Below are 23,106 nucleotides of genomic sequence, written 5' to 3'. Positions count from 1 at the left end.
AAGGTATACTTCCTCTCCAATTAGAAGACATTAGAATGGAATCAAACAAATTTTTCGATATCTTCATGAAAAGGTTGATATGGGATTGTTTTATCCATATGGATCCAAGTCACAACTAGTTGGCTATACAGATGTAGGATATTTGTCTGATCCACATAAAGGGAGATCTCAAACAGGATACCTGTTCACATATGGTGGTACAGCTATATCATAGAGGTCCACAAAATAAACTATTGCGGCAATATCCTCTAATCATGCTGAAATACTTGCGGTACATGAAGTTAGTCGCGAGTGTTTTTGGCTCAGGAGTCTGATCCAATATATTTTGTCATCATGTGGACTGATTGATCAGAAAATAGCTTCAGCTGTTCTGTTTGAAGATAATACTGCATGCATTGCTCAACTTAAAGGTGGATACATCAAAGGTGATAGAACAAAACATATTTCTCCCAAATTCTTCTTCACTCATGATCTTCAAAATCAAGGGACAATTGGTGTCCAACAGATCCGGACAAGCGATAATTTGGCAGATTTATTTACAAAGTCACTCCAAAATCCTTTTAAAACATTGGTACATCAGGTTGAGATGCGCCGATTTCGAGATATTAAATAATGTCAACAAGAGGAGGAGATTATACTCTTTTTTTCGTTGTCAGCTTTTTTTTTCATTGTATTTTTCTTGACAAGGTTTTTAATTAGGGATGTTCATAGATCGGATCCGATCCGTATATCTACGGTATTTATCCGAATCTGATCCGAAAATTGCGGATATGGATCCGATCCGCAAAGCTATCGAATCGGATCGGATCCGCACACTTATAGGATCGGATTGCGGATTTTATTTAGGTATCTGCATATCCGCGAATCCGCATAAATAAATAAATAAGTAAATATTCTTCTTATGTTTTATTTCAACTAATAATTATCATATATATTGTATTATTTTAATTTTATTATTTAAGAAAAGTATGTTTAATATTATTTTGAGAATAAACATATTTAAAAGAGTAGAAAAAAGGAATTTTATTAATATTTTTTAATAAAAATAAGCTTTAAAAAATTTTTTTGTGTTTTGCGGATATATCCGATCCGATCCGATGATTTTAGTGCGAATCGGATTGAGATTTTGGCTATATTCGATCCGCGTTTACCTCTATTTTTAATGAGGCAGTTTCCATCACAAAGGATATTGTACTCTTTTTCCTTCACTAAAATTTTTTTCTATTAACGAGGTATAATCCTAAATGATCATCTAAGAAAGAATGTTGTGATAAACATGATGATGTGAATACCCATTCATCATATGGAGAGATGATTTTCCTTATGAAAGAATAAAGCTCCCAAGCCAAATTGAATTTAAATGAAGTTTAGAAAAGTCAACATTTTACCTCTATAAATAGTAAGGTCTCAAAAAATTGATGTACAACAATAACATACTCTCCTCTTTCGTACACAATTAATAACAATTCTCTCTATATTATCTATATACAAAACTATTAATAACAATTCTCTCTCTATATTATCTATATACAAAACTTTTCCTCTCTTGCATACGTTACTAATATATATTAGTATATATATAAATGATTTCTATTATATCAAAATATTAATTATAGTGAATATTAATACTAATATTTTATATTTACACTCTTATTTTATATTTATTATATCTTCCTTAGTTATTTATTTCACAACAAATATTTGATTGTACGAGTTTTTAAAAGGCTGTAAACAACGAATGGTAAAGAGAAAACAAAAATAAATAACTAAATAAAATAATAAAAATCCAAGATGCTAAGGACATCCGTAGAATGCCTAAATTCAATTCCAAAATTAAAAATGAATCATCACTCAAATTTTAGTAGTAGAGTAAATAACAAAGCAAAACTCAATAGCACTACCAAAATGATAATAATTGCATTAAATTGACGATCTACATTAAAAAGAATACAGCTCCACTACAATTTACATTAGATTATGACTATTCCTATGATGCTCTGAAACGTCATAAATTCCATAGTATGAAGGAGATACTAGCTCTTTTTTTTTTTTTTGTTGTTAAAAGGAGATAATAGCTCTATCGACTATTATTATACATACTAATGTATACCAACCCGGTGCTGAGAGCACTATATATGATTGCACTTGCATGCCACCAAATCGGTGGCAATAATGTATTCAAAATCTGGCAATGGCAAGAAACTCTCTTAACCAAATCTCTCGTTACAGTGGTTCAAGGGATCCACTTTTCAGTCTTTCCATCCGGGCTTGAAGCCCAGACAAAGCTTTCTCATCCATAGGAAGCACACCACCTTGCATAGCATTCCCGGGACCAACATGCTCTGATGGATGAGGAATCTGACTAGGGGGAACTCCATTATTCGTGTCATTCATGGCCTTCATCCGCTCTCTGATTTCGTCCAATGTTCCACTCGCTACTGCAGTATAATAAAACGTAACTTCTCTCAGTCAACATTATGTAAAATTTAAAAGCTAAGTGCAAATTAAGCAGATGAACAATGACATACCTCCTGTCGTATATCTTTCATTTCTTTGATCACCTGATATGTAGTCAGAACCTAAAGCTCTAGAAGTAATGGCATTAACTCGGTTCCCCTCATTGTATGATGGGGGTAAATTAAAATTTGTTGGTTCAGGTTTCACATTTAATTTAGCATCACCCAGTGGATTGGTGTTGACAGGGGAAAGAGGTGCAAAATCCGGTGAAGAAATATTTAATGACGATGGCGGGGGAGTTGCCATTGGCAAACTTGAAGGTGTTCTTCCAGCTGCAGCATTCTTTTCCATCTGCATAAAATCAATCACCCATGGTAATGTACTCATCTTTTTACAATCTTGTACGTAGAACGCACCGCATTAGTTCAATTATTAAGCACATCTAAAAATACATGTAATTCTCAACCTGAGCAAGACCATCTCTGATGTAGGTGCGGAATGCCTCACTAGCATTTGAAAGCTGAGCAAATATATCAACCTAACATAAAAGAATAAAGCAAAGTGGGAAAATAATAAAACAAGATAAAGATGGTTATACATTTTTTTTAATGAAAAAAAAAAAACATCTGATCTAAAATCAACACAACATACTGGATTCTTACCTTTGGGTACAATTGGGTAATCCTATATAATTCATATAGACCAATTGTGCAAGTTTGCTTCTCCCCAATCTTCTTAAATATCGCACCCAACTCTTGCTGAAGTTGCATTAAAGTTGGATATCAGGCAATGATAACAATAACTACAAACTGACAACAAAATTGAGACAAAAATGATAAGAGTGTGATATAAAGCATTGTACCTTCAATTGGGCATCAGCAGCATGTGTGCCAGATGCTGAATTATTTGTTGCAGAATCACCCCAATGAGTTTGTCCACCAGGTCCAGATGCAGTCAACATTCTTGCAGCAGCCAGTGTCTAAGATCAAAGTGCAAAATATATTAATAGTTCTGTCCCAATAAAATCAATTAGAGAAAGTATAAGCAACCAACTTTAGTTAGCCAACATTATCTAATATTAGGTTTAGGTTTATAATTTAGGATCCAGGATTTTTTATTTACGGTATAGAATTTAAGATTAAATAAAAAAATTAGCTGAAAAAAGTTGGTTTCTTCGCAATTAGGGGTGTTCAAAACCGATCCAATCCAAACAAAATCGATAGACCGAACCGAAAAAAAAAAGGGGTTTTGCAGTTTTTGCTGCGGTTCAGTTCAGTTTTTGGTTCTGCTAGGAAAAACCCTAACCAAACCGGTGTTCAATGAAAACCCTAAATTAACCAAACCCCTCCCCCTCTCCCAAATGACCTAACCCCCTCTTCAATCACACTCTTCACAGCGCCGAAAACACTCCCACTCCCAGCACCAAATCTCCTCTCACTCTCAGCCTCTCATAGCGACGAAACTCCTCCCTCTTCTCCACCATCGACGCCGCCCCACAGCATCCTGACTTGCAACCCCTCCCCCATCCTCGAAGCGCTTCTTTCCGTCCTCCTCCACGGCGCCACGCACCAGCAGCTGCAGTTGTCCTCCACGCACAGAAGGACCTCCCTGCACTCAGCCACTCTGTCTACATCATCAACTCCTCAAGAATGGACCCTCCGTGTCAAGTTGGTTCTATTTCTGATTGTTGTTGATTATTGTTCTTCTATTTCTTCACTGATGGCTTCTGCTTCTGCTATTTTTTTATTTTGAAATTGTTTGTGATGATTTAGGGTTCTTTTACTGTTTTTGCTTCTGCTATTTTTGTGAAATTGTTAGTATTAGGGTTATTTTTACTGCTTGTGCTTCTGAAATTGTTGATGATTTAGGGTTTTCTTAATTCTGTTTTGATGATTTTGTATTTCAAATTCTATTTTATGATTCTTGTTATGATTCTAATTTTTTTGAAAATAATGCAAAACTTGAGGCACCGGTCTGTAACCCTAATTTGAGGATTGAGAATCAAGAACAATGCTTTGCTGTCTTGCTAGAGAACATCAAAATGTGGCTCGTTTGCTGGAAAAATTAACGGAAACGACTTTTTTCTTTTTGTTGTGTTGAACTTTTCATGCTTTTCCATTGTTGTATTATAATTTCTTTTGTTGTTGAACTTCTTGTGTAAAGATTTTTGTTATTATGTTGTATGACTTTTATTTGACTCTGAAATTAAACTTGTTATTTTGTTGCATATTTTTTTGTTGAAAATAACATAGGACAGGGTTTTAGTACATGGGAAATAACTAGAACATAATACCTTTTTTGAATTGAAAAACAAAAAAAACCAAACCAAACCAAAGAATTACTGAATTAATATAAAATTGGATCGGATGACTTTTTCTAAATAACCGAACCAAACTGCACCATGGACACCCCCTACCTCGCATTATTCAATCAAATAATTTGCTTTAGTGAATACCTCAAGATTAAGTTCAATGTAGGCAAGGATGATGGGTTGTGGTTTTGAATCAATGGGAACCATTGAAAGATGTCCCTTTATTGATGTGCCTTTAAGCTTGACAAGCTCATGCAAAACAGTTTTCACCATTCGTAAGGGTTTGTCATCAGCACCAGCCCTGACAAAAGAAATATTTATAAAATAGAAATTAAGTGATGCTTGTTAGATAGAGTACCTATACCCAACAATAGTTATATACCTTCTCCTAATTTCCTCCATCCCCAAGTCTTGCAGATACAAATGGATGCTTTGAAGTATGCGATCAAGATCAACATCAAGAATGGTACTCTGAAGAACCTGCAGCACGGGAAAATAAGTGAAAAAATTGCTGACAAATATATCCAGATAGAAATGTCTATTTCAATTAAGCTGATTGAAGAGGAAAATTAAGTATAGGCTTCTACAATTATTGAAGTAAACTTGATTCAATGAAAAAGTACAGTCTAAAGGCAGAGTAATGCATCCAGAGGCTTAAACAGATAGCCAGATTTTAGCAATGTTATGAATGATTGCAAGCGGCTTTGGATTTTAATCTTGGCAGCTTATATTACCTTTGTAAGCTTGATGAGGCATTTCACAACCAGATCAGAAAATTTCTGATTTCTAGAGGCCAATGATTCCTTTGTTGCCAGTGAAGGCCACCTTGATGGATCTAACGGACGTAAAAGATTTATTAGGACAACAAAGGATGAAGTCCGATCTGCATTATCCTGTATTAAGAATCATTAGTTAGAAAACCAATTATAAATATAAATTTTGTGAAGCTTTTGGCATACAATCTTGCATTTGCCATAGCATGTCCAAATTTTCTGTACAACAAGAAATAAAAAATAAAAAATTGCTAACCAAAATCTTAAGCATCAACACATTCAGTGCTTTCAACAACTGGCTTCCATCATCCATATGAGGAACCCTATCATCCAAAAGCCACAGAAGAAGCTCAGTAATAAGACTGTCAAGAGTGCTCTCCTTCACAGCATATGCCAAACGTTTATTCTGGAAAGTCTGGACAGAGCCAAGGACAGGATTAGTAAATAGCAACTATTGTAAGTTACAAAATATTACAAACTTTTGAAATAATAACAATAAAATTTACCTGCACCAGAGTGTTGAGCACATATTTACAAGATCTTGATGAAGCTCCTGTCAAACTGAAATCAAAAGTCCTTGCAACCTATTTAAAATTGAAGCATGACGAAATCAGCAATTGAAAATCATTCTAATTAGATAAAGGGGATTGATTGTTAGGAATCTCTTGCCTTATTAGCGAGGCAGGCAACTAGTCTATCTGCATCTTTTACAAGTTCATCCATAGCACTGCCTTCAGGATCACTAGTGGCCTGAGTCAATTCATGACAAATAACTTTCATTCCTTCAACAGACTGCAGCACAAAAATATTTTTGAAATAAGAGCTTGAACTTCATTTTCCAATTTCATGAAGAGAAGCCAGGAAAATAAAAGTCAAAAGGTAATTCTAGAAAGGTTAACCGCATTTTTGAAAATGTAACAAGAAAAATGATTACTTGCTCAGGAGAACCAAAAGAAATAATATCAATTGCTTCATTCCAATCTGTGGGGCCACTAGCAACGGCCATGGGGCGCGGCATTGATTGTCTCTCAACCTCCAGTTGACCGAAATTTTTCCTAACAAATCAAAAAGCAAGATGTCAGGGATACATAGGAGTATAGGAACTATGTATTAATTTAGGCCAAAAAATCCTCTATAGTTAAGGAGCAAAAGGAAAAGAAACTAGACAAAAATTTCAGCATACCTCAAAATTGGACCAGAAAGAGATCTAGCCACTTCACCACTCTGCTCAGCAACATCAGACCTGAAACCAAAGCAACACAAATAGAAGCTTGAACATCTGAACATTTTAGCTAGAGATTGAGAACATTCTCGAAAGATTTATCACATTTTTCATTATTCATCCTTATATTTTTAACTTCTTTTTTAGATTTACAAAAGAAAGAACTCCAACCAGAAGCAAATAAATTAGGGGTCTAAATTTCAGCCGTAACTGCATAATGTGAATAATATTCAAAGACATAATAATAATAATAATAATAATAATAATAATAATAATAATAATAATAATACACACCCATTCTCCCTGACAGAGCGTCTTAAAATAGCCCTTGCTTCCCCTGGCTTTCCTTCCTTCTTTTTTTCCATCTCGCGAACCTGACAAATTACGCCCATCATCATCAGTACTTCAATAAATCTGAAAAGGAATAAAAAAGGAGCAACGTGTGCACTAACCTTCCACTTAAATTTCTCATCTAACATGCTTTTTTGAGCATCTGTTAGCTTTCCAACAAATCTCCATATGTCCTCACCTGCACAGAATGATCATAGAAGAGAAACAACTCAGAAAGGCCAAGAGATATAAACAAGACAAAAGCCAAATAAAATGTCACATCAATATCCCCCAACTTCAAGTGAAAAAGTAAAACAATAACTTCCTCCATGCAGTGCCTTCAACCAATAAATTACATTTTAATGAGAGCTCATAATTGGCAAATTTTCCAGACAATAATTCAGTACAATCACCAAGCAAAATTATTTTATAATCACAATAGATCTTCAGGGTATAGCATACCAAGAATCTTATATCCAGTGGCTAGTGTATTCAATGCGGCTTTCCTTGTTTCATTATCTCGCTCTGCTGTCAAACTTGCAACAATTTGCAGTGACTTTAGTTGCCCACTAATCTGCACATATGATGTCACAAATAAACATCCGTGGAAAAATACTCGAAATAAATTCACTTAAAAGAACCTCACTACATCACCTCTGAACCATGATGTTCGAGGATAAATCCAACAAGATCAGCACATTCAATTCGAGTTCTGTTGTTCTTAGAGCGTAAACCCTCCAATATATAAGGGAAACATTTAGATGCAGAATATACAAGAACAAATTGTTTTGTCAGCTCCCGCATTTTTTCTCGAACCTTCTCGATGTTATGCCCTAACTGCAACATTTGAAGGGAGAAAATATATGACATTTTGCCTCTTTCCACGTGAATTAAATTATTCATTTTTTGACATCACCGAGGATAGTTAAGTATTTATACATACTATTGCACTCAAGCCAAAACTAAACTAAATCAACTGAGTTCAAATTAAACCAAAAAGATTTATTAGAAAAACATCCACAGCTGATGAAATTATCATAGTTGTTAAATATACCTTCTCTACTAGGCAAGGAAGAAATATCGCTACTTCAGACTCTGTCAAAGAATATCCCTCATCCTTCAAGGTGTCAAGCAGTTCAGGAAGGAATTCTAGCACCTAAGCAATTAAATTGTATAGTTATGATCAAAGGACCAATATAACATAATATTATTTCCAGGGGGAAAAAGTGAACACTAAGTTCAACCTTCAATAGACAGGTCGTGTTGGATTTGCAGAACTGCAAAACAAACCACCTCAAAAGTATATCTAGAACTTCTATAATTTCCTTTGCAACGGAAGGAAGTGCCTGAGAAGATCAATTGGAGTTTATATAGTTAATAGCACATCAAATACCCTGAAAGCACGCGCACAAATTAAAAAAGAAGCAAAAAAGGTAAGACCTTTTGTAGCATTTCTAGTCCATCAACTTGCTTCTTAAAATCTGCACTTAAGAGTCTCCTAGATAAATCCTCTCTGAAGTACCTAATCATATCACTCTGCATGACAAGAATGTTGGACAGAAATTTATTACAATTCAAAAATCACAGAAAACATAAGCATGGCCATTGGTTAAAAATGGACTCACCTCTAGATCTTGAATCTGCTCAATGCGTGGGTCCTCGAACTTAAACTTTCGAATCACCATTCGTTCTCTATCTTCCTGCATGTAAGGCAACACAGTTGACAGTTCATCCATCAACTCTTTTTGAAGAATTAAAGTAGATTATGGTATACAGAGCTTAGCAGTACCTTATTTGAATCCTTAACATTTAATAAAGCTTGAGACTGAAGCGCTATATCTTGGACAGAGATAGGCTCAGACCTAGCACCCTTTGTTGCAACAGCCCGCTATCAAGATGATGAATCAAGTAGTTAGAAAGCCAAACAAATCTTAAAAGCAATCAACCAACACAAACTCAAACATACCGAAGATGCAGCTTTATTTCCGTGTTTTGGAACACCATTAGCAGTTGATTTCCCAGCCTTTTGAACACCTTTTGATGCGCCCACTGAAACTGCCTTAGCAGACTCAAATGATTCTAACCACAAATATTGCATGGGAAAGAAAATAAACATAAGAATACTCATGTTAATCATTAACCCTGAGCAACAACGTAGATTAAGAATGAGCTATGATACAAAACCCTACCTTGAAGGCCTCCATATGGTTTCAACTTCTCAAGAACCAAAGCTAGAGCTGGTCCATGAATGTCCTTAACTATTCTTTCAATCTAGAAAAAAAAAAATTTAAGATGATTCACATGAATTTCATAAGGGAGTTAACCAAATTCTTCTTATACACACCGTTTCGTGCCCACTAACTCTCACTATCTCATTAATGCAAGCCTCGGCTGCCTTGCGAACATCTGATGATTTATCCTACATATAATCCATCAAACATTTGATGTAAACAATATTAGCCACACATACTGATGTGATAAATGAATAAAGAGGGGGGGGGGGGCAGAAAAAGCAAAAAACTGAGTGACCAAAACTTACTGTCATTGCAGCAGAGGCTGGCTTCAGAAGTTGTGCAGCTTCAGCAAAACTGCTTTGCACAGAAAGCTGCCTAGATAACCAATCAAAAAGGTCTTTACGCCCTTCCGCACCAAGTTTAGAATCCGTCAAAGCAATTGTAATATAAGGAACCTACAATAGTAGCATACTCAGAGGATAGACACAAGACAGAAGAATCGCTTAACAAAAGATTGAGACAGACCATTTTATCAAGATTAACAGCAGCAAGCCACAAATCCAAAGTATTCAGTGCACATTCTCTCATGTGCTTCTTGTTGTCACCAAGGGATTTCAATATATCAGCCAGAATACCCTGAAACGAACAATAAAGCACAACTTGAGATGACAACACAAGATTATTAACAAGATAGAAAATACAAAAGCAGAAAACAATCCAATCACCTTGCTTGCCTTCTCTACAGCTGGTCCCATCGCAGATGCAACATTACCAATTGTTGTCAAGGTTGCCATGACTATATTTTTGTTGCTATCAATGAGTCGCCCCCTAAGAGCACCAAACAACTCACCTGATAATACGAAACAAGACAAGGATTAGAGAGGAAGAGGGTGAGGAAAAGACACACATAGCAACAGTTTCAAAATTATAATACAAATGCTACTAAAGTACCAGTTCCAGTTGCCTGAATGCGCTTATTAGACTCTTCCAGTATTTTATTTACAGCTTCAACTGACTCCATACGAACCTAAAAGGAAATCGCAGAAGAACGTCATGAAACATCATAATAACATCATTCATTTCAGTTATAATAAATAGTTAAAGCAAGCCAGCAACATCAAATTATTTGAAAGATATTGTCAACCAAACCTTCCAATCAGGACTTTCCAAGCTCTTCAGGAGAGTCGGAGTAATCTTTCCACTAATGTCTTCACGAGGCAAGCTATCCAACCCACCAGCAGCAACTAAGGAAGACGAGTCTGATGTTTTGACTGATTTCTTGGGAGCTGCAGATGCTCCCTGAAGCAAACAAATGAAAAAAATAAAAAAAATTGGACCTTTGGAAAATTAAGAAACAAAAAAGATTTAACAGAAAATACATCATGAACAGCATACCTCATATGGATTCTTCTCATACTCAGTATCAAGAGCACTGAGCAATGCAGGCTTAACATCAGTAAGGAACCCTTTAATATCTGCACAGGGAAAACCTTAGAACCTTTTAACAAATAAATAACGAGGGAAGGACATTCAAAAGTTAATGTAATAACCTGGACCAACAAATCTATGCAGAACACCCAAAAGCTTAGTTGAAGCATTTCTAGTGGCAGCTGCACTTGACTGCAGCCCAGTTTCTTTCAGAAAATCAATTAACTCCTGCAAAACAGGATTGCATCAGAACATACAAACTAGAACCAAGACTCAGAGTATCCGTAAGACAATAATACAATAAAATACTAGCATATTTAAACAAAAGCATGTAAATTCAGAAACACACCTTAAGCTTTATATGTGATACACCAAAATCATCAACAGCCGAAACCATCCACAAAAGTCCCTCACTAAGAACTTTAGGATTCTTATGCTCCTTCATGATCTTGTAGAGCTACATGACAAAAACAGTTATTTTAGCAGATCATATGTTAAGGTATTTAAAAAAAGCAAAAGCAAATAAGGTATATAGTTCAAACTAAGCTTGATATGAATAAATAGTACATAAGAGAAAAACATTTAAAATCTAAACAAAATCAATAACAGATACAAGATTTTTAGAACTTTGTTGCTTTAAGCCACTTTACTTTCTTATTATATAACCTATGAAGCACGAGTACTGCTACATGGCATGGACATAATACAATGATGTTACAAAGATACAGCAATATTTAAAAACTCGAAGAAGTAATACAGCTAAGTATAATATATAAAATTGACTCCAAAAGAAAAGCACCTATAAAACCACTGCCCTTCTCCCTATTTTAATAAAATACTTATTTCAGTCTTCATCTTCTCTTCTGCCAAGTTACTAAATAATTTTAGAAGCCATACATCGTCTTCACCGTGCCTAAGACAACATCCAACACCGTAGTGCAATGGATCTCAGGGACGGCAAATCAGGCCTGGAGGTGACCTTATTGATGTTGGTCAAAACATGGGAGTTGACCTTTGCAAGAGGCTTCTCAAGCTAAAAGAGTGAGAATGAATTAACTGACTGATAAATATGAAATAGGCACTGGATTTTTAAGTTAAGATGTGAAAGCACAATATTGGGCACAGGATTTAGAGTATGAAAATGATAAGAGTTTCAGAATTGGAGAGAAAGTTAAGAAAGTGAGCAAGGAGAGGACGGAGAAGAGAGACTCAGTTCACTATATATATATAGTTACGGCACAGGAGCAGAGGTAAGTTAGTTGCAGTCCCTAACTGATCTATAGTTATGCACCATCAAACTCATTCCACCATTTGGTTGACAAATAATGAAAGAACATATCTTCCTGTAGTAATGTATTAAAAATTTGTTTGTTAGTGGATAACATTTGAATGCCTATTTTTTCTTTTTCCGCTTTTGGTCTGGCCTTTTAAAACAGTTAATACAAGATTGCGGTGGGGGATGGGGAGTAGAGGGGCTATGGTGTGGGGGTGCACAAGAGGATTGGTTTGGTAGGAATGAAGAGAGGACGAGAGGACCAACTTTGGTACTTGATATGTAAAACATGGGATTAGGGGAGGACACTACAAGTTAATGAACAAGAGGGGTCTCAGGTGTAATTAGGGCAAACCTTGAGTGGAGTCGGTGAACTTTGGCACAACTTTTATGAAGTCAAATGCATTTAATGATTCCATCTCATGAATCTTTAGAGTTAGGGACAGAAAATCATCAAACATGGGAACCAGAAATCACTCATAAAACATGTTCAAAAAGATAGTCCACAAAACTAGACAGGCAGACAGAAAAGATAGAATCATAAATTCCAATCAACCATGCCCATCCTTGCTCAGAATTTTTAGGATAGACAAGTACTGAACACCCTTGTGGCCACTGGTTAAAAGGTATGCTCATAACTAGCCATGATGCTTACTCTTTCAAATACGAATCCTGGACCAACTGCTTCACAAAAAGTAGTTAGGCACTTCATAGCATGTGCACGTGTCTTAATATCTGCTACTCGCTCACTTAGCCCTATCAAGATGAATGTCAAACATGAGTAAAGAAAGCGACACAAAAAGATCTTGTTACAACAGAACTAGCTATTCTAAGCATAACCTGAATCAAACCATAATACTGACCTGAGAGGCATAGTACTACACACTTCTTTGGAAATTTAGTTGCACTTGAAGCTATATGAGTGATAACTTCAATAACCTGCTGCTGAACCTGCTCAAGGAGAATACAGAGATTAACAGGCATACTACACCATATTTTTAATTTTCAACTATCAATAAATTGACAAAAATAAATCATGTTATTTAAGAAAATAGAACTAACCTGAACATTTTTCTCACCCCATCCAGGCAAAGCACAGAGTAAGCGAATCAAAATTTCGACCGATTGCTCAAGATCCTGTAAGCCTTCTACTTGCTCTTTCAGTGAAGAAATAGCTGTAAAAATCTTACTTCAGAAACCTAATCAGGTATGCTAAAATAACATAGATAAATCAGTGGGGCCTAGAAATTTGACTCCTTGTGTTTCTAGTATGGGTCACAAACTATATTAACCCAAATTACCTAACAGAGCAGAAAGCGTTAAAAAATTTCATTTATGAGAAACTATTTCTAAAATGAATCCATCAAAATAAAAACTAGAAAATCTCCCCAAAAAACATGATTCGGAAATTAACATAGATTCAAACAAGATTATATCCAAAGCTCACAACTACACGATAAATGAGCAATGAAAAATGCAGTTGAAAGCTCACAACTTCCCACTCCCCCAATAAAAAAGAGCCAGAACATAGACTGCAGGTTAATAACATGAAAAAGTCTTGAGGAAAGTTCCTTTCAGCTACTGCATTTGCACAATCCTCAAAAAACAAAGGAAATGTTTTTTCCCAGAATTGTTTGTACAATTCTCATAAAACTGATAACAATCACAAACCTTCAAGACGTTCTTTCCAAACAGCACTTTTTAACTGAGTGATGGTATCTGACTGTACAAGAGAACCTACTCGGGTTTCAATCTCTTCAAGACTCATCTCAGCAGGCTGCATAATTTTTACAAAGATGGCTTAAACTATCATCAGCAATCCAGTTACAAACTATGATGGCAAACTCAAATCAAAAGGATGGAAACAAACTGAACAATTTACCTCAACATCTTCAGGTGGTTCAATTGATTTTGAAACCTTCGGTTGTGCAACACCATCTGCCTTTTTGTTTGTACCAGACTTTGCAGCTCCTCCTTTCTTGGGGGCAGGCTGGGATGCAAAAAAATGTTCAATATATCACTCGGATGCAGAGAAACTAACCACATAATATTAGTTTCGAGCAAGATGTTGTGAACTTACAGCTACCTGAACAGGTCTTTTTCCACTAAGCATGCTTGCTGCTGACCTTTTAACAAATGCACCTTCAGAGATCTGGATGCAAATCAGGTAAAGGAAATAAATTTCCCATCTCAAAATTTTCTGAACTTTTGGCTTCTACTTCATACTTAAAAGATACTAGTTTTCTGACTTTACAAGTTTTCAAATTCCTTCACTGACCGTAATATCACTTATTCACATAAGATTAGTCATGACAGACTAAAATCATTGTTCTGTAAGATTACAGATTTTGGATACAAAAACAACAAACAAATAAAGATTTCGAAGATGAGAATTCCCAATCCACTTATTAAAAATAAATGAACTCTCAAACTATATATTTAACAACCTTCCTCATACCAAAAGGAAGTCGATATCCATTCAATCCCAAAATACAACCCAATACAGAATGATAAAACGCAAAAGCCAGTCACCTAAGTGAAGATTAAGAGTGTATTTGGTTCGGTAGTGAGTGACAGAAAGGACAGAGAAAAACAGAGATTCCATAGTTTCAAAGGCGGGAAAGGGTGGATGGAATAGAATGAAAGAAAATGAAATGGATTCCATCCAATCCAATAGAACTTGTCTTTCTTTCCCCCAATTTGGGCCAATAGGATGAAATCCTCATTTGTTTGTCATAATTCCCTTCATAGTTCATTCTTTCCCTTCCGACTATAATTTCCACCATTTTTATGTGCCTTGGGCACTCAACCCCACCATATCTTTAAATATTCAAACAATGGAGTGGAACCTATACTCCACTTCACTTACCCTATTCCATTATTTCCATACCATTTCATTCATCATTGGTTATATGTAAGGAAAGTGAACCCACCTCTGCAGATGACGCACTTCCTCGTGTACCATGCACAGGTGCTGGAAGATCATACCAAATGTCAACCAAAAGAAAAATACAAAATAGCGTAACAAAATCAGAATACCATTTCAACATATTGGCTTGGGAAGTAAATCAGTCAAACTAAAACCAAACTTACAAACCTGTGGCAGAACCACCAGGCACAGCATCTTCAGACCCTGAAATCATCTCTGAAAGTTTCTTTCTCCTAACATCATCAAGTTTCTCCAGTGACCTCTCCAGAGGTCTCATCCCAACCGACTAAAGAATATAAATATCATGAGGTTCTAACATTCTTAAAAAAAAAAGCCGCAAGCAGATTTGAGGTAACAAGTTTACCTTCGCTATTGCTGCCAATGCTGAAAATGCTGCATCCCTCACTTCAGGAGTACCATCATTTAGGCTCTGCAAGATCCAGATTTTAGTATTTCCAAACAGAATGGATAAAGCGCAGTACATAAACATTTTATAATAAGTGTTTTTTTTTCAGATGGTTGGATTAAACTCCCATAGATGCAAATATATGTGGTCCTAGCTCAAGGAAAACACGATATCAAACTATTTTACCAATACTCAGTATAAATCATGACAATGAAAGGTGCTACACCATATTCAGACAACATAGAAGTAATTAAGTATACATCACATTTGAATTGAAGACAATACTTTTCAAGGTAAAAGAATATTAAACGGTTCATATAAAACTGACCTCCATACATATAGGCACATAATCCTTATGCACCTTAGTAATTATACTTTTGTTACTGGTTTCAATACAAAATGTAACCCAGGTCAAGGTCAATGATCGCACGAGGGGGACTTTGTTTTTCGTAGCTGTTTTAACATCTGCAGCAGGATAAATATAGTATAGTCAAAAAAAAGCATATGTACTGCACTAAGAGAGAAAAATGATACAACTAATTAGGCGTTAAGCTACGAAAGACAATACCCTGAAACACCAATAAAAATCCATGCGAGTATCATACAGTTCATTAAATTAACAATACAATATAACAAGAGTAACAAAACGTTTTCCAACAAGATTGCTCAAGAAACAAGAAGTACAAGGGAAAAGATCAAATGTTTTGTTAAATAGTAACATACAATATATACAATATTCATGTCAAAAGATTTTTTATAGCAGAAACACTTAATATTCATAGAACAAATAGAATAGTCATAGAAATCCAATCCTAAGTTAAAGCTAATTTAAAGAATATGGAGGGTAACCTGCCTTCAACAATATCAACAAGGCTTATGCATCCAGCTTTGTGCATCGCTTGAAGAGTCTGAGTTAATGCTTCAGTCATAGTGGGCTTTTTCTCCTTTAATTTTTCCTACTCAAGAAGGAATTGCATTAAGTAAGTATTACTCTGAAGTTCAGTAAATGATCTACTGAAAACACACTTCACTATTTAATTTTTAAAACATTTTTATTTCTTTGAAAGCTAGAATCATAATGCTACTATTACCCCAAGGAATTCAAACGCACAAGACAATTAGCTCTCGAAACCAAAATCAATTAATAAATTGCTACTGAAAACATACAAACTTTGAGCACATGGAGGCATGCATGAAAATTCACAAATAATATAGAATATGCAATAGAAGAACCAACGAATACATATAAAACCTGCGGAAAAAGTGCATTCAGTTGTTACCCATCCATATATTATGTGCACTGGTACTTACAAGTAAAACAGGCAACACAAAACGAGAACTTGCAGAAAAATGGGTTCTTAATCCACGAGCAAGATTGCCAAGAGCCTGAACGGCTTCAACTGCAACAGCAATATTCACATCTGTGATAAGCTGCAAGCAAAAGCTACTAGTTTAACCTTAGTCGGAAAAATAAACATATTAAAAAATGTCAATGAAGTTCACAATTACAGAAGATCCAACATAAAGGCCAAAACAGAACAAAATGAATCACTACAAATTATGAAGCAACCTTATTATAAAGATAAAGGCCAAAACAGAACAAAATGTATCACTACAAATTATGAAGCAACCTTATTATAAAGATATATTATGATCTAATGTGTGTAGCACAAACATGTTAGTAGGTGCATTCGGGAAAGCTTAAAGATTAAAGTTATTTTAACAATCCAAATATATTTATATAATTGCTTTTTATATAATCAATTATGCAAGAATTAATTTCTGTTTTCATGGTTCAGCTGAAAATTTATTTTAAAAGTAATCTATTTTGTTTGAATTGTATGAAAAATGTTGCTATTATATTGTAAAATTAAAAATTAATAAAAAGAATTTCTGCTCATAATCATAAGCTTAAAAAATTTTCATATGTTCATAAGCTATTTTTCAGCTTAAAATTACCAGCTTTTGGTTATAACCTAATTTTCCAAAACAGCTTTTCTTTGAGGGGAAAAAATGTTTTTAGAAGTATAGAAACATGACTATTTAGCTAGGGAAAAAAAAAAAGAGAGTCGTGAAAAGTAGCAACAAATATCAGGAATATTTAGAAAAGGGTATGATAGAGATAGTTTACAATATCCAGTAAAATCATTACAATTCTAAAATAGCCAATTTCTGCTTATAACCATAAGATTCAAAAACGTTCATACGTTTCATAAGCTATTTTTCAGCTTAAAATTACCAGCTTTTGGTTATAACCACATCTTTTCTTTGAGGGGAAATATGTTTTCAGAAGTATAGAAACATTATTATTTTTTTTAAAAAAATGGTGAAAAGTAGCAACAAATATCATGAATATTTAGAAATCAGTTGACCAACATTGCATGCAGAAACAAGACGAGACAAACCCTAGAGTAGGTAAACAACTAAATATAAGTAAATCAAATGAAAAAAGCCTGAGCCATTGGACTTCCACTAAATGCAACCCTATCCTAACCATGTTTATTTTAGAGCTAGCAATACTAACAAATGAGACCTCAGGGTAGTTTCCAACAAGAAATCCCATATCAGCATCACCTGATAATCAGCATGATATATATCCTAACTAGGAAACAAACACACTATTGGATTTGAAATAGAGCTAGAAAAAGTGTCAAAGCATGACAAGTAGATGGCCAAGCTGTTTCATTTGCATGACACAAATCATACAAAATACCTTCTTTAAGGTCCGACAAACTTCCGAAAAATCACCGGGAGAAATCTTTTTAGTTGATGCAAGCTTTGTTAGCTCAGCCACAGCATCCTTCCGTTCAGACCACTTGGTAGCTTTCTAGTGATTAATAATACAGAAAGGAAATGAAAGAAGGGTTCAAAGCCATCCAACAATAGATTAAAGGTGTATTAAAATAGTAATAAATACAATCTGAGAGATGGGCAAGGAAACTGACCACTCCTTCCCAGAATCCTAACTTTTCCAAAGGAGTCAATATGTCAACAGGATCAACAAGGTCATATTCATCTATCTCTTGAGGAGCTGCTAATCGAAGTGATTGATGAGTTAGGGATGGTAGCACCACCAAGGAAAGGCAAGTCATGTTCTCAGAAAAATAGAGTGAACTCTACTAGCTCCAAAATCAACTACATACCATCATTCCCAGATTCTTCAGTAGGGCCAGGACCAACAACATCAGCTACAGTTTCTGGTTCAGGCTCCTTGTCTTGCTCAGATCTAAAACATGGTGGGCAATTATTAAGATGATGTCAAACCCACAAATTGAATTTTATTCACATTAGTCGTCAAAGCACTAGTTACATTCACTGTTGGTTTAACACAAATTCAAATTTACAAAACACTACAGCACATAAACAGTGTTCCATGACACTTTTCATATGGATTTGTTGAGTGTCTTAAATACAGCATTGACTAATTATTGTAAGCTGTATTTTAGTATATAAAATGTTGTAGCTACAGGCTGTTTAGTTGCTTTGGGTATACAAAGCTTGCTTGACCAATGCCATCTTCTCATCGAAAATCCCTTTGACTGCGTTTGTATGACTACGTTTTTTACAAACACATGACACTGAGACACAAAATCATGTTTGGTAGATGAGACATGGACAGAGACATTGTGTCCTAAAACACTGAATAAGTCTACTTTGTGCCCTTCCTTCCTGTCAGGAAGGACATAAAGACACTGGCGGAGACATAACTTGTTTTTTTCTTTTATTGTCCCTATTAATTTTTCAAAATTACATTTTTTTTTTACCATTCTATTCTTTTTTTAATTTTGTGTGAAGAAAAAAATGAAGGTAAACTGGATTTTTATTATTTATTCTATCTTATATTCAGTTTATCACCAAACAAAACACAAAAATACTATATCCTGTCCTCAGTGTCCTATCTTGTCCTGTTCTCAAAACAAAACGCAGCCTATGTGGCTAAACAGGACTTCAAGCATAGAAAAAACAAAAAAACGGAAATTAAATGAAAACAGTTACCACCCAGAATTATAACTATTTCGATTGAGAGAAATGAAGATATTTAAAACAGCAACTCTTGAGATGTCGTTTCAATTAGTTTGCTGATGGGCATCAGCTTGCATAGCGTGTAATATTTATGTATTATTGGAAGACTTTCAGCATCTTTGAACATGTTGTATTCTGTTGAACTTATTAGTCCTCATTAGTCATCCTCCAGCAGAATCCACCAAGTTACAACAAAACATCATTTTGTGCCGTCACATTTTTACTATTTTTCCTATATGAAGATCTTGAGCAAGAATAACTACCCTTTTGGTCACGTGTTTTATTGGCCTAAACCCTACTAATAGTCATGTTCATGTCGTCTGGATTCTGCAGTTAGTTTTTACAGTAACAATGTGGAAACCAAATACAGTTTCTACTCATATATACATTCCTGCTAAGACTCTTCCACCTCTTATTTTTAGTTAGTCTTAAATTCTTTTTAAACTTTTTTTTCCCTGTCTCAGATTATTAATATTTTACTTTGAAAAGATTTTCAGAAAATACACTTCACAAGAAGCATAAAGTGCCTACCAATTTCTGGTAAGAATATAACAATATTTTCAATGTTTCCTTTTAGCATTTAGATGCCTTTTCAGGAGTCTAAACACAACAGAAAATGAACAAATATCTGGAACAAGCACAGAGCAGATATACGTTTTAAAAATCAAAAACATAAATCAGTGAAAAGAAAAGGAATGCAATAATCAATATAATTCAAAATTTGTTAGAGGGAGGGGGGAGTTGTGTATTGCATCACATTGGAGTAACAGACACATGCCCCAGTGAGCACTTAATGCACCCTAACATTGCAATGATACTCAGGAAGGACGAATTCAAAACAAGAAAATCTACCTTATTTTGCGGGATGGCTTTGCTGTTCCCGTAACATTTATAAGCTCAGCTTCCAGTTCTTTTTTCTTTAGAAAAGAGTCAATTGGAATTAGAATTTGCATATATAAGATAAAGAGAGGGGGGATTAAGAACTACAATAATAAATATTGGCGTACCATTGTATCTCTCATTTTCTCAAACAAAATTGATTTTACAGGATCTTTACCAATCCATCGACAAAGCTCAAGAGTCAACCCTTTAGAGGATGCACGAACATTTTGATCGGAATGATCAAAGAGTTCAGGAAGCATCTTCAAAATTCTTTTAGGCGGCACAATCTTCGATCCAAACTCACTGGCAGTATGAAAAAATGATAATTCTGTGTAATAAATTAATCAAACTATTGTAGATTTCGCAATGGAGAGAACAAAACCTTAAGGCTTGAAACATAACATCTATTGCAGGAACCACAGCTTTAGCAACTTTGTTTTTTATCGCCTTCTCCATTGCATCCTAAAATTATCAAAAGGCAAAAGTCTAGATAGTTGAGAAAAAAAACAGGAAAGGAGAAGACTAGTAGTTTGAAATCTATTTATGTGTAACTCCCAGAAGGAATTAAACATTCAAAATTCAATATGAAAACATACTATGAACCATGAAACACAGAAAGTTTATTAATAAAGCTTTTTAAAAACAAAAAAAAAACAAAAAACAAAAAAACTCTCAATCAAACCTCAGAAGCACACAAAAAAATAAGAATAAAAATAAAATAGAATCTGACGTTTTGTTAAGTAAATGCACATCAAGATCATGAGTAGTAATAATAAGAACAGAATAGCAATATATATTACTGATGTTCATGTGGGGTTTCCATTTTGTTACTAAGAAAAGCTTCTCCTCATTGTGCGCCTTTACAAATCTAAGAAAATTATTGTTCTTCTACGCAAAAATAAATTCCTGATGGGGAAAATGCATGGTCTCAATACTCATTTTAAGGACTAGTATTAGTTGACACTTCTGTATATAAAAAACCTCAAGTTGTATCATTACGCATTACAAATAAATTAAAGTTTTATGAAAAACTAATACTAGGATGAATATGCACTTGGGTTTTACTAAAAGACTAAAACCCATTCTTTTTTGTGTTCTTCTTCAGAGGTAAAATAGGATGAATATGCACTTGGGTTTGCACAGTAGCAATAAGTACACTCACTAGCCCCCCTGAGAAGAATCTCCAATCTCCAGTACCTAAATCCCAGCATAAACCCATTTCGCCCAAAGTATGCAAACAGATGAAACTAAGACGTGACTAAACTAGATCTGGCACGAGTAGAGCACACAAGAAAGGAGGACATACGCTACAATTTGGCATTTTATAACAGCAATAAGCTTTATTATCTGTGTGCATTGTAAATATACATCAAACAAACACTAAAAACCTATTGACTGAGACAAACTGTGCAACGACTAACCACCTGGCAGCAAGTCAGACACAGTGACACAGAATACCAAGCGAACTACAAAAGACACCTCATTCAGAGGCAACCAAAACAATCACGGGAAAGAAGAAATACCAGAAAAGCATCGACAGCCTCCAATTCCACCCAGAGCATAAACACTGCCTGAGCCTTTTCCACAGTCTTCGGTCTTCCAGTGAGACATTTGGCTACAATGGCATCACAAACTTCCTTCCCGAACCTATTCTTCCCAATTTCAAATTCAAATTCACGTTGAAAATCAAACAGAACCATGCAGGTAACTGTGGAGCGAAATCAGAAACATAGAAACAAAACAACACAAAAATCTATTAGGAAACTCACCTGCCGGCATCAGCATCAGCAGCTCGCAAGTAAGCAATCAGGGCATCGAGAGCCTTCTCCTGCACTGGCGCATTCGAATCCGCCACAGTCTTCCTAAAAAACGGACCTGCCACCAAAAAATAAATAAATAAATAAATTCAAATTTGAAAAACCAACCGCATCAAGATCCGAAAAACAAAATGCAGCACAAGCACGAGCATCCGAAAACGTAAACACATCCAGATCCGCAAAATTCGAGATCGGAACGTCGTGGAAAAAACCTAGCAGGCGGAGATTACTAACCGAATTCACGGATGCGAGGGTCCTTTGGATCGGTGATGGAGTCGCATAGCGCGGCCAAATCGATGTTTGCCTCGTTGCGAACCTTCCAGTTCTTGTGGAATAGTCGATCCTCCCATGGCAGTTTCTTTGCCTCCTTCAGAAGCTTCTCTTCCTCCGACATTGCTCGCTCGCTCCGCTACCCAACCCTATCTATTCGATCTCCGCCGAAAGAAAAGAAGAGAAAGAAGAAGCAACCAAATTGTAGATAGCGAGAGAAAGAGAGTATTCTGTGAGTTGCGCTTTTTTGTTTGTGTTGGTTGCGTTGTGTGTTGTGTGTGTAGATAGAGAGATAGTAGCGCCGGCGAGTGGAGAGAGAGAAAGGAGAGAGAGGGGGAAATGAAAGGGAAAACAGAGAAAGAGCGTGGAAATGATTTTTTATCTTTCGCTTCAAAAACACAACTGCGAAAATTTTTTCTTTTCTTTTTTTTTTTTGGTTTTGGATTTAGTTTTACGGGTTTTTTTTTTTCGGTGTTCGGCACTAGGGAGTTGGGACAGAGGTGGTATTTTGGGGTTTACGTTAATGTTGACACTTAACACCCACGCGGTTCTGCCAAGCGAGTGGGTATAACGCGTCCAATAATATGGAGCCGCGTGGCATGTTTAATTTTTTCAAATTTAGGTCACTGTTTGGAAATTTTGAAATTTGCTCTCTCACCTGGCAAAAACAATCTAGAGGACCGGTTATCTATAGAGTCGAAAATAGTCAAAATACAGATTTGTTCAAGTCTTATAGAAATAACGGTATTGT

General features: G+C 35.4%; 1 protein-coding gene across 4 annotated transcripts; it reads right to left on the bottom strand.

Moving 5' to 3' along the window:
• Positions 1–1,892: 1,892 nt before the first annotated feature.
• Positions 1,893–22,832, bottom strand: LOC112712672 (protein MOR1). Of its 4 annotated transcripts, none has more exons than XM_025765601.3 (54): positions 22,320–22,832; positions 22,038–22,143; positions 21,792–21,915; positions 20,651–20,730; positions 20,394–20,571; positions 20,239–20,303; positions 18,507–18,589; positions 18,309–18,394; positions 18,077–18,190; positions 16,675–16,794; positions 16,217–16,319; positions 15,692–15,828; positions 15,322–15,387; positions 15,126–15,243; positions 14,962–15,002; positions 14,109–14,180; positions 13,911–14,018; positions 13,700–13,805; positions 13,091–13,203; positions 12,892–12,979; positions 12,684–12,784; positions 11,105–11,212; positions 10,878–10,983; positions 10,723–10,802; positions 10,477–10,626; positions 10,279–10,354; positions 10,053–10,177; positions 9,853–9,963; positions 9,633–9,782; positions 9,438–9,512; positions 9,283–9,364; positions 9,060–9,172; positions 8,883–8,981; positions 8,719–8,793; positions 8,534–8,629; positions 8,338–8,439; positions 8,148–8,249; positions 7,748–7,930; positions 7,556–7,667; positions 7,216–7,292; positions 7,058–7,137; positions 6,725–6,784; positions 6,476–6,596; positions 6,211–6,333; positions 6,048–6,125; positions 5,798–5,956; positions 5,503–5,661; positions 5,151–5,248; positions 4,913–5,069; positions 3,320–3,436; positions 3,120–3,215; positions 2,924–2,995; positions 2,529–2,808; positions 1,893–2,438 (listed from the first exon to the last, which is right to left on the bottom strand). In XM_025765601.3, the coding sequence occupies exons 1-54, from the start codon at positions 22,477–22,479 to the stop codon at positions 2,224–2,226; spliced, it is 6,006 nt and encodes a 2,001-aa protein (XP_025621386.1). In that variant the 5' UTR covers positions 22,480–22,832; the 3' UTR covers positions 1,893–2,223. The 4 variants fall into 4 exon arrangements, with proteins under 4 accessions (XP_025621386.1, XP_025621385.1, XP_025621387.1 ...); XM_025765600.3 differs by having other exon boundaries at positions 18,309–18,397; positions 22,320–22,778; XM_025765602.3 differs by having other exon boundaries at positions 14,115–14,180; positions 18,309–18,397; positions 22,320–22,778.
• Positions 22,833–23,106: the final 274 nt, after the last annotated feature.

The sequence above is a fragment of the Arachis hypogaea genome, chromosome 9 (assembly GCF_003086295.3).
Source record: "Arachis hypogaea cultivar Tifrunner chromosome 9, arahy.Tifrunner.gnm2.J5K5, whole genome shotgun sequence".
NCBI classification, from domain to species: Eukaryota; Viridiplantae; Streptophyta; class Magnoliopsida; order Fabales; family Fabaceae; genus Arachis; species Arachis hypogaea.
The sequence above is the reverse complement of the archived record's forward strand: the minus strand, read 5'-3'. Positions and strand labels throughout refer to the sequence as shown.

Coding starts and splice junctions, on each gene's coding strand:
- LOC112712672 (XM_025765600.3), bottom strand. CDS start 22,479: ATGTCGGAGGAAGAGAAGCTTCTGAAGGAGGCAAAGAAACTGCCATGG. Junction 14,181..14,961: donor GAAGTGCGTCATCTGCAGAG/GTGGGTTCACTT, acceptor ATTTGCATCCAG/ATCTCTGAAGGTGCATTTGT. Junction 8,982..9,059: donor GAAATAAAGCTGCATCTTCG/GTATGTTTGAGT, acceptor TCATCTTGATAG/CGGGCTGTTGCAACAAAGGG.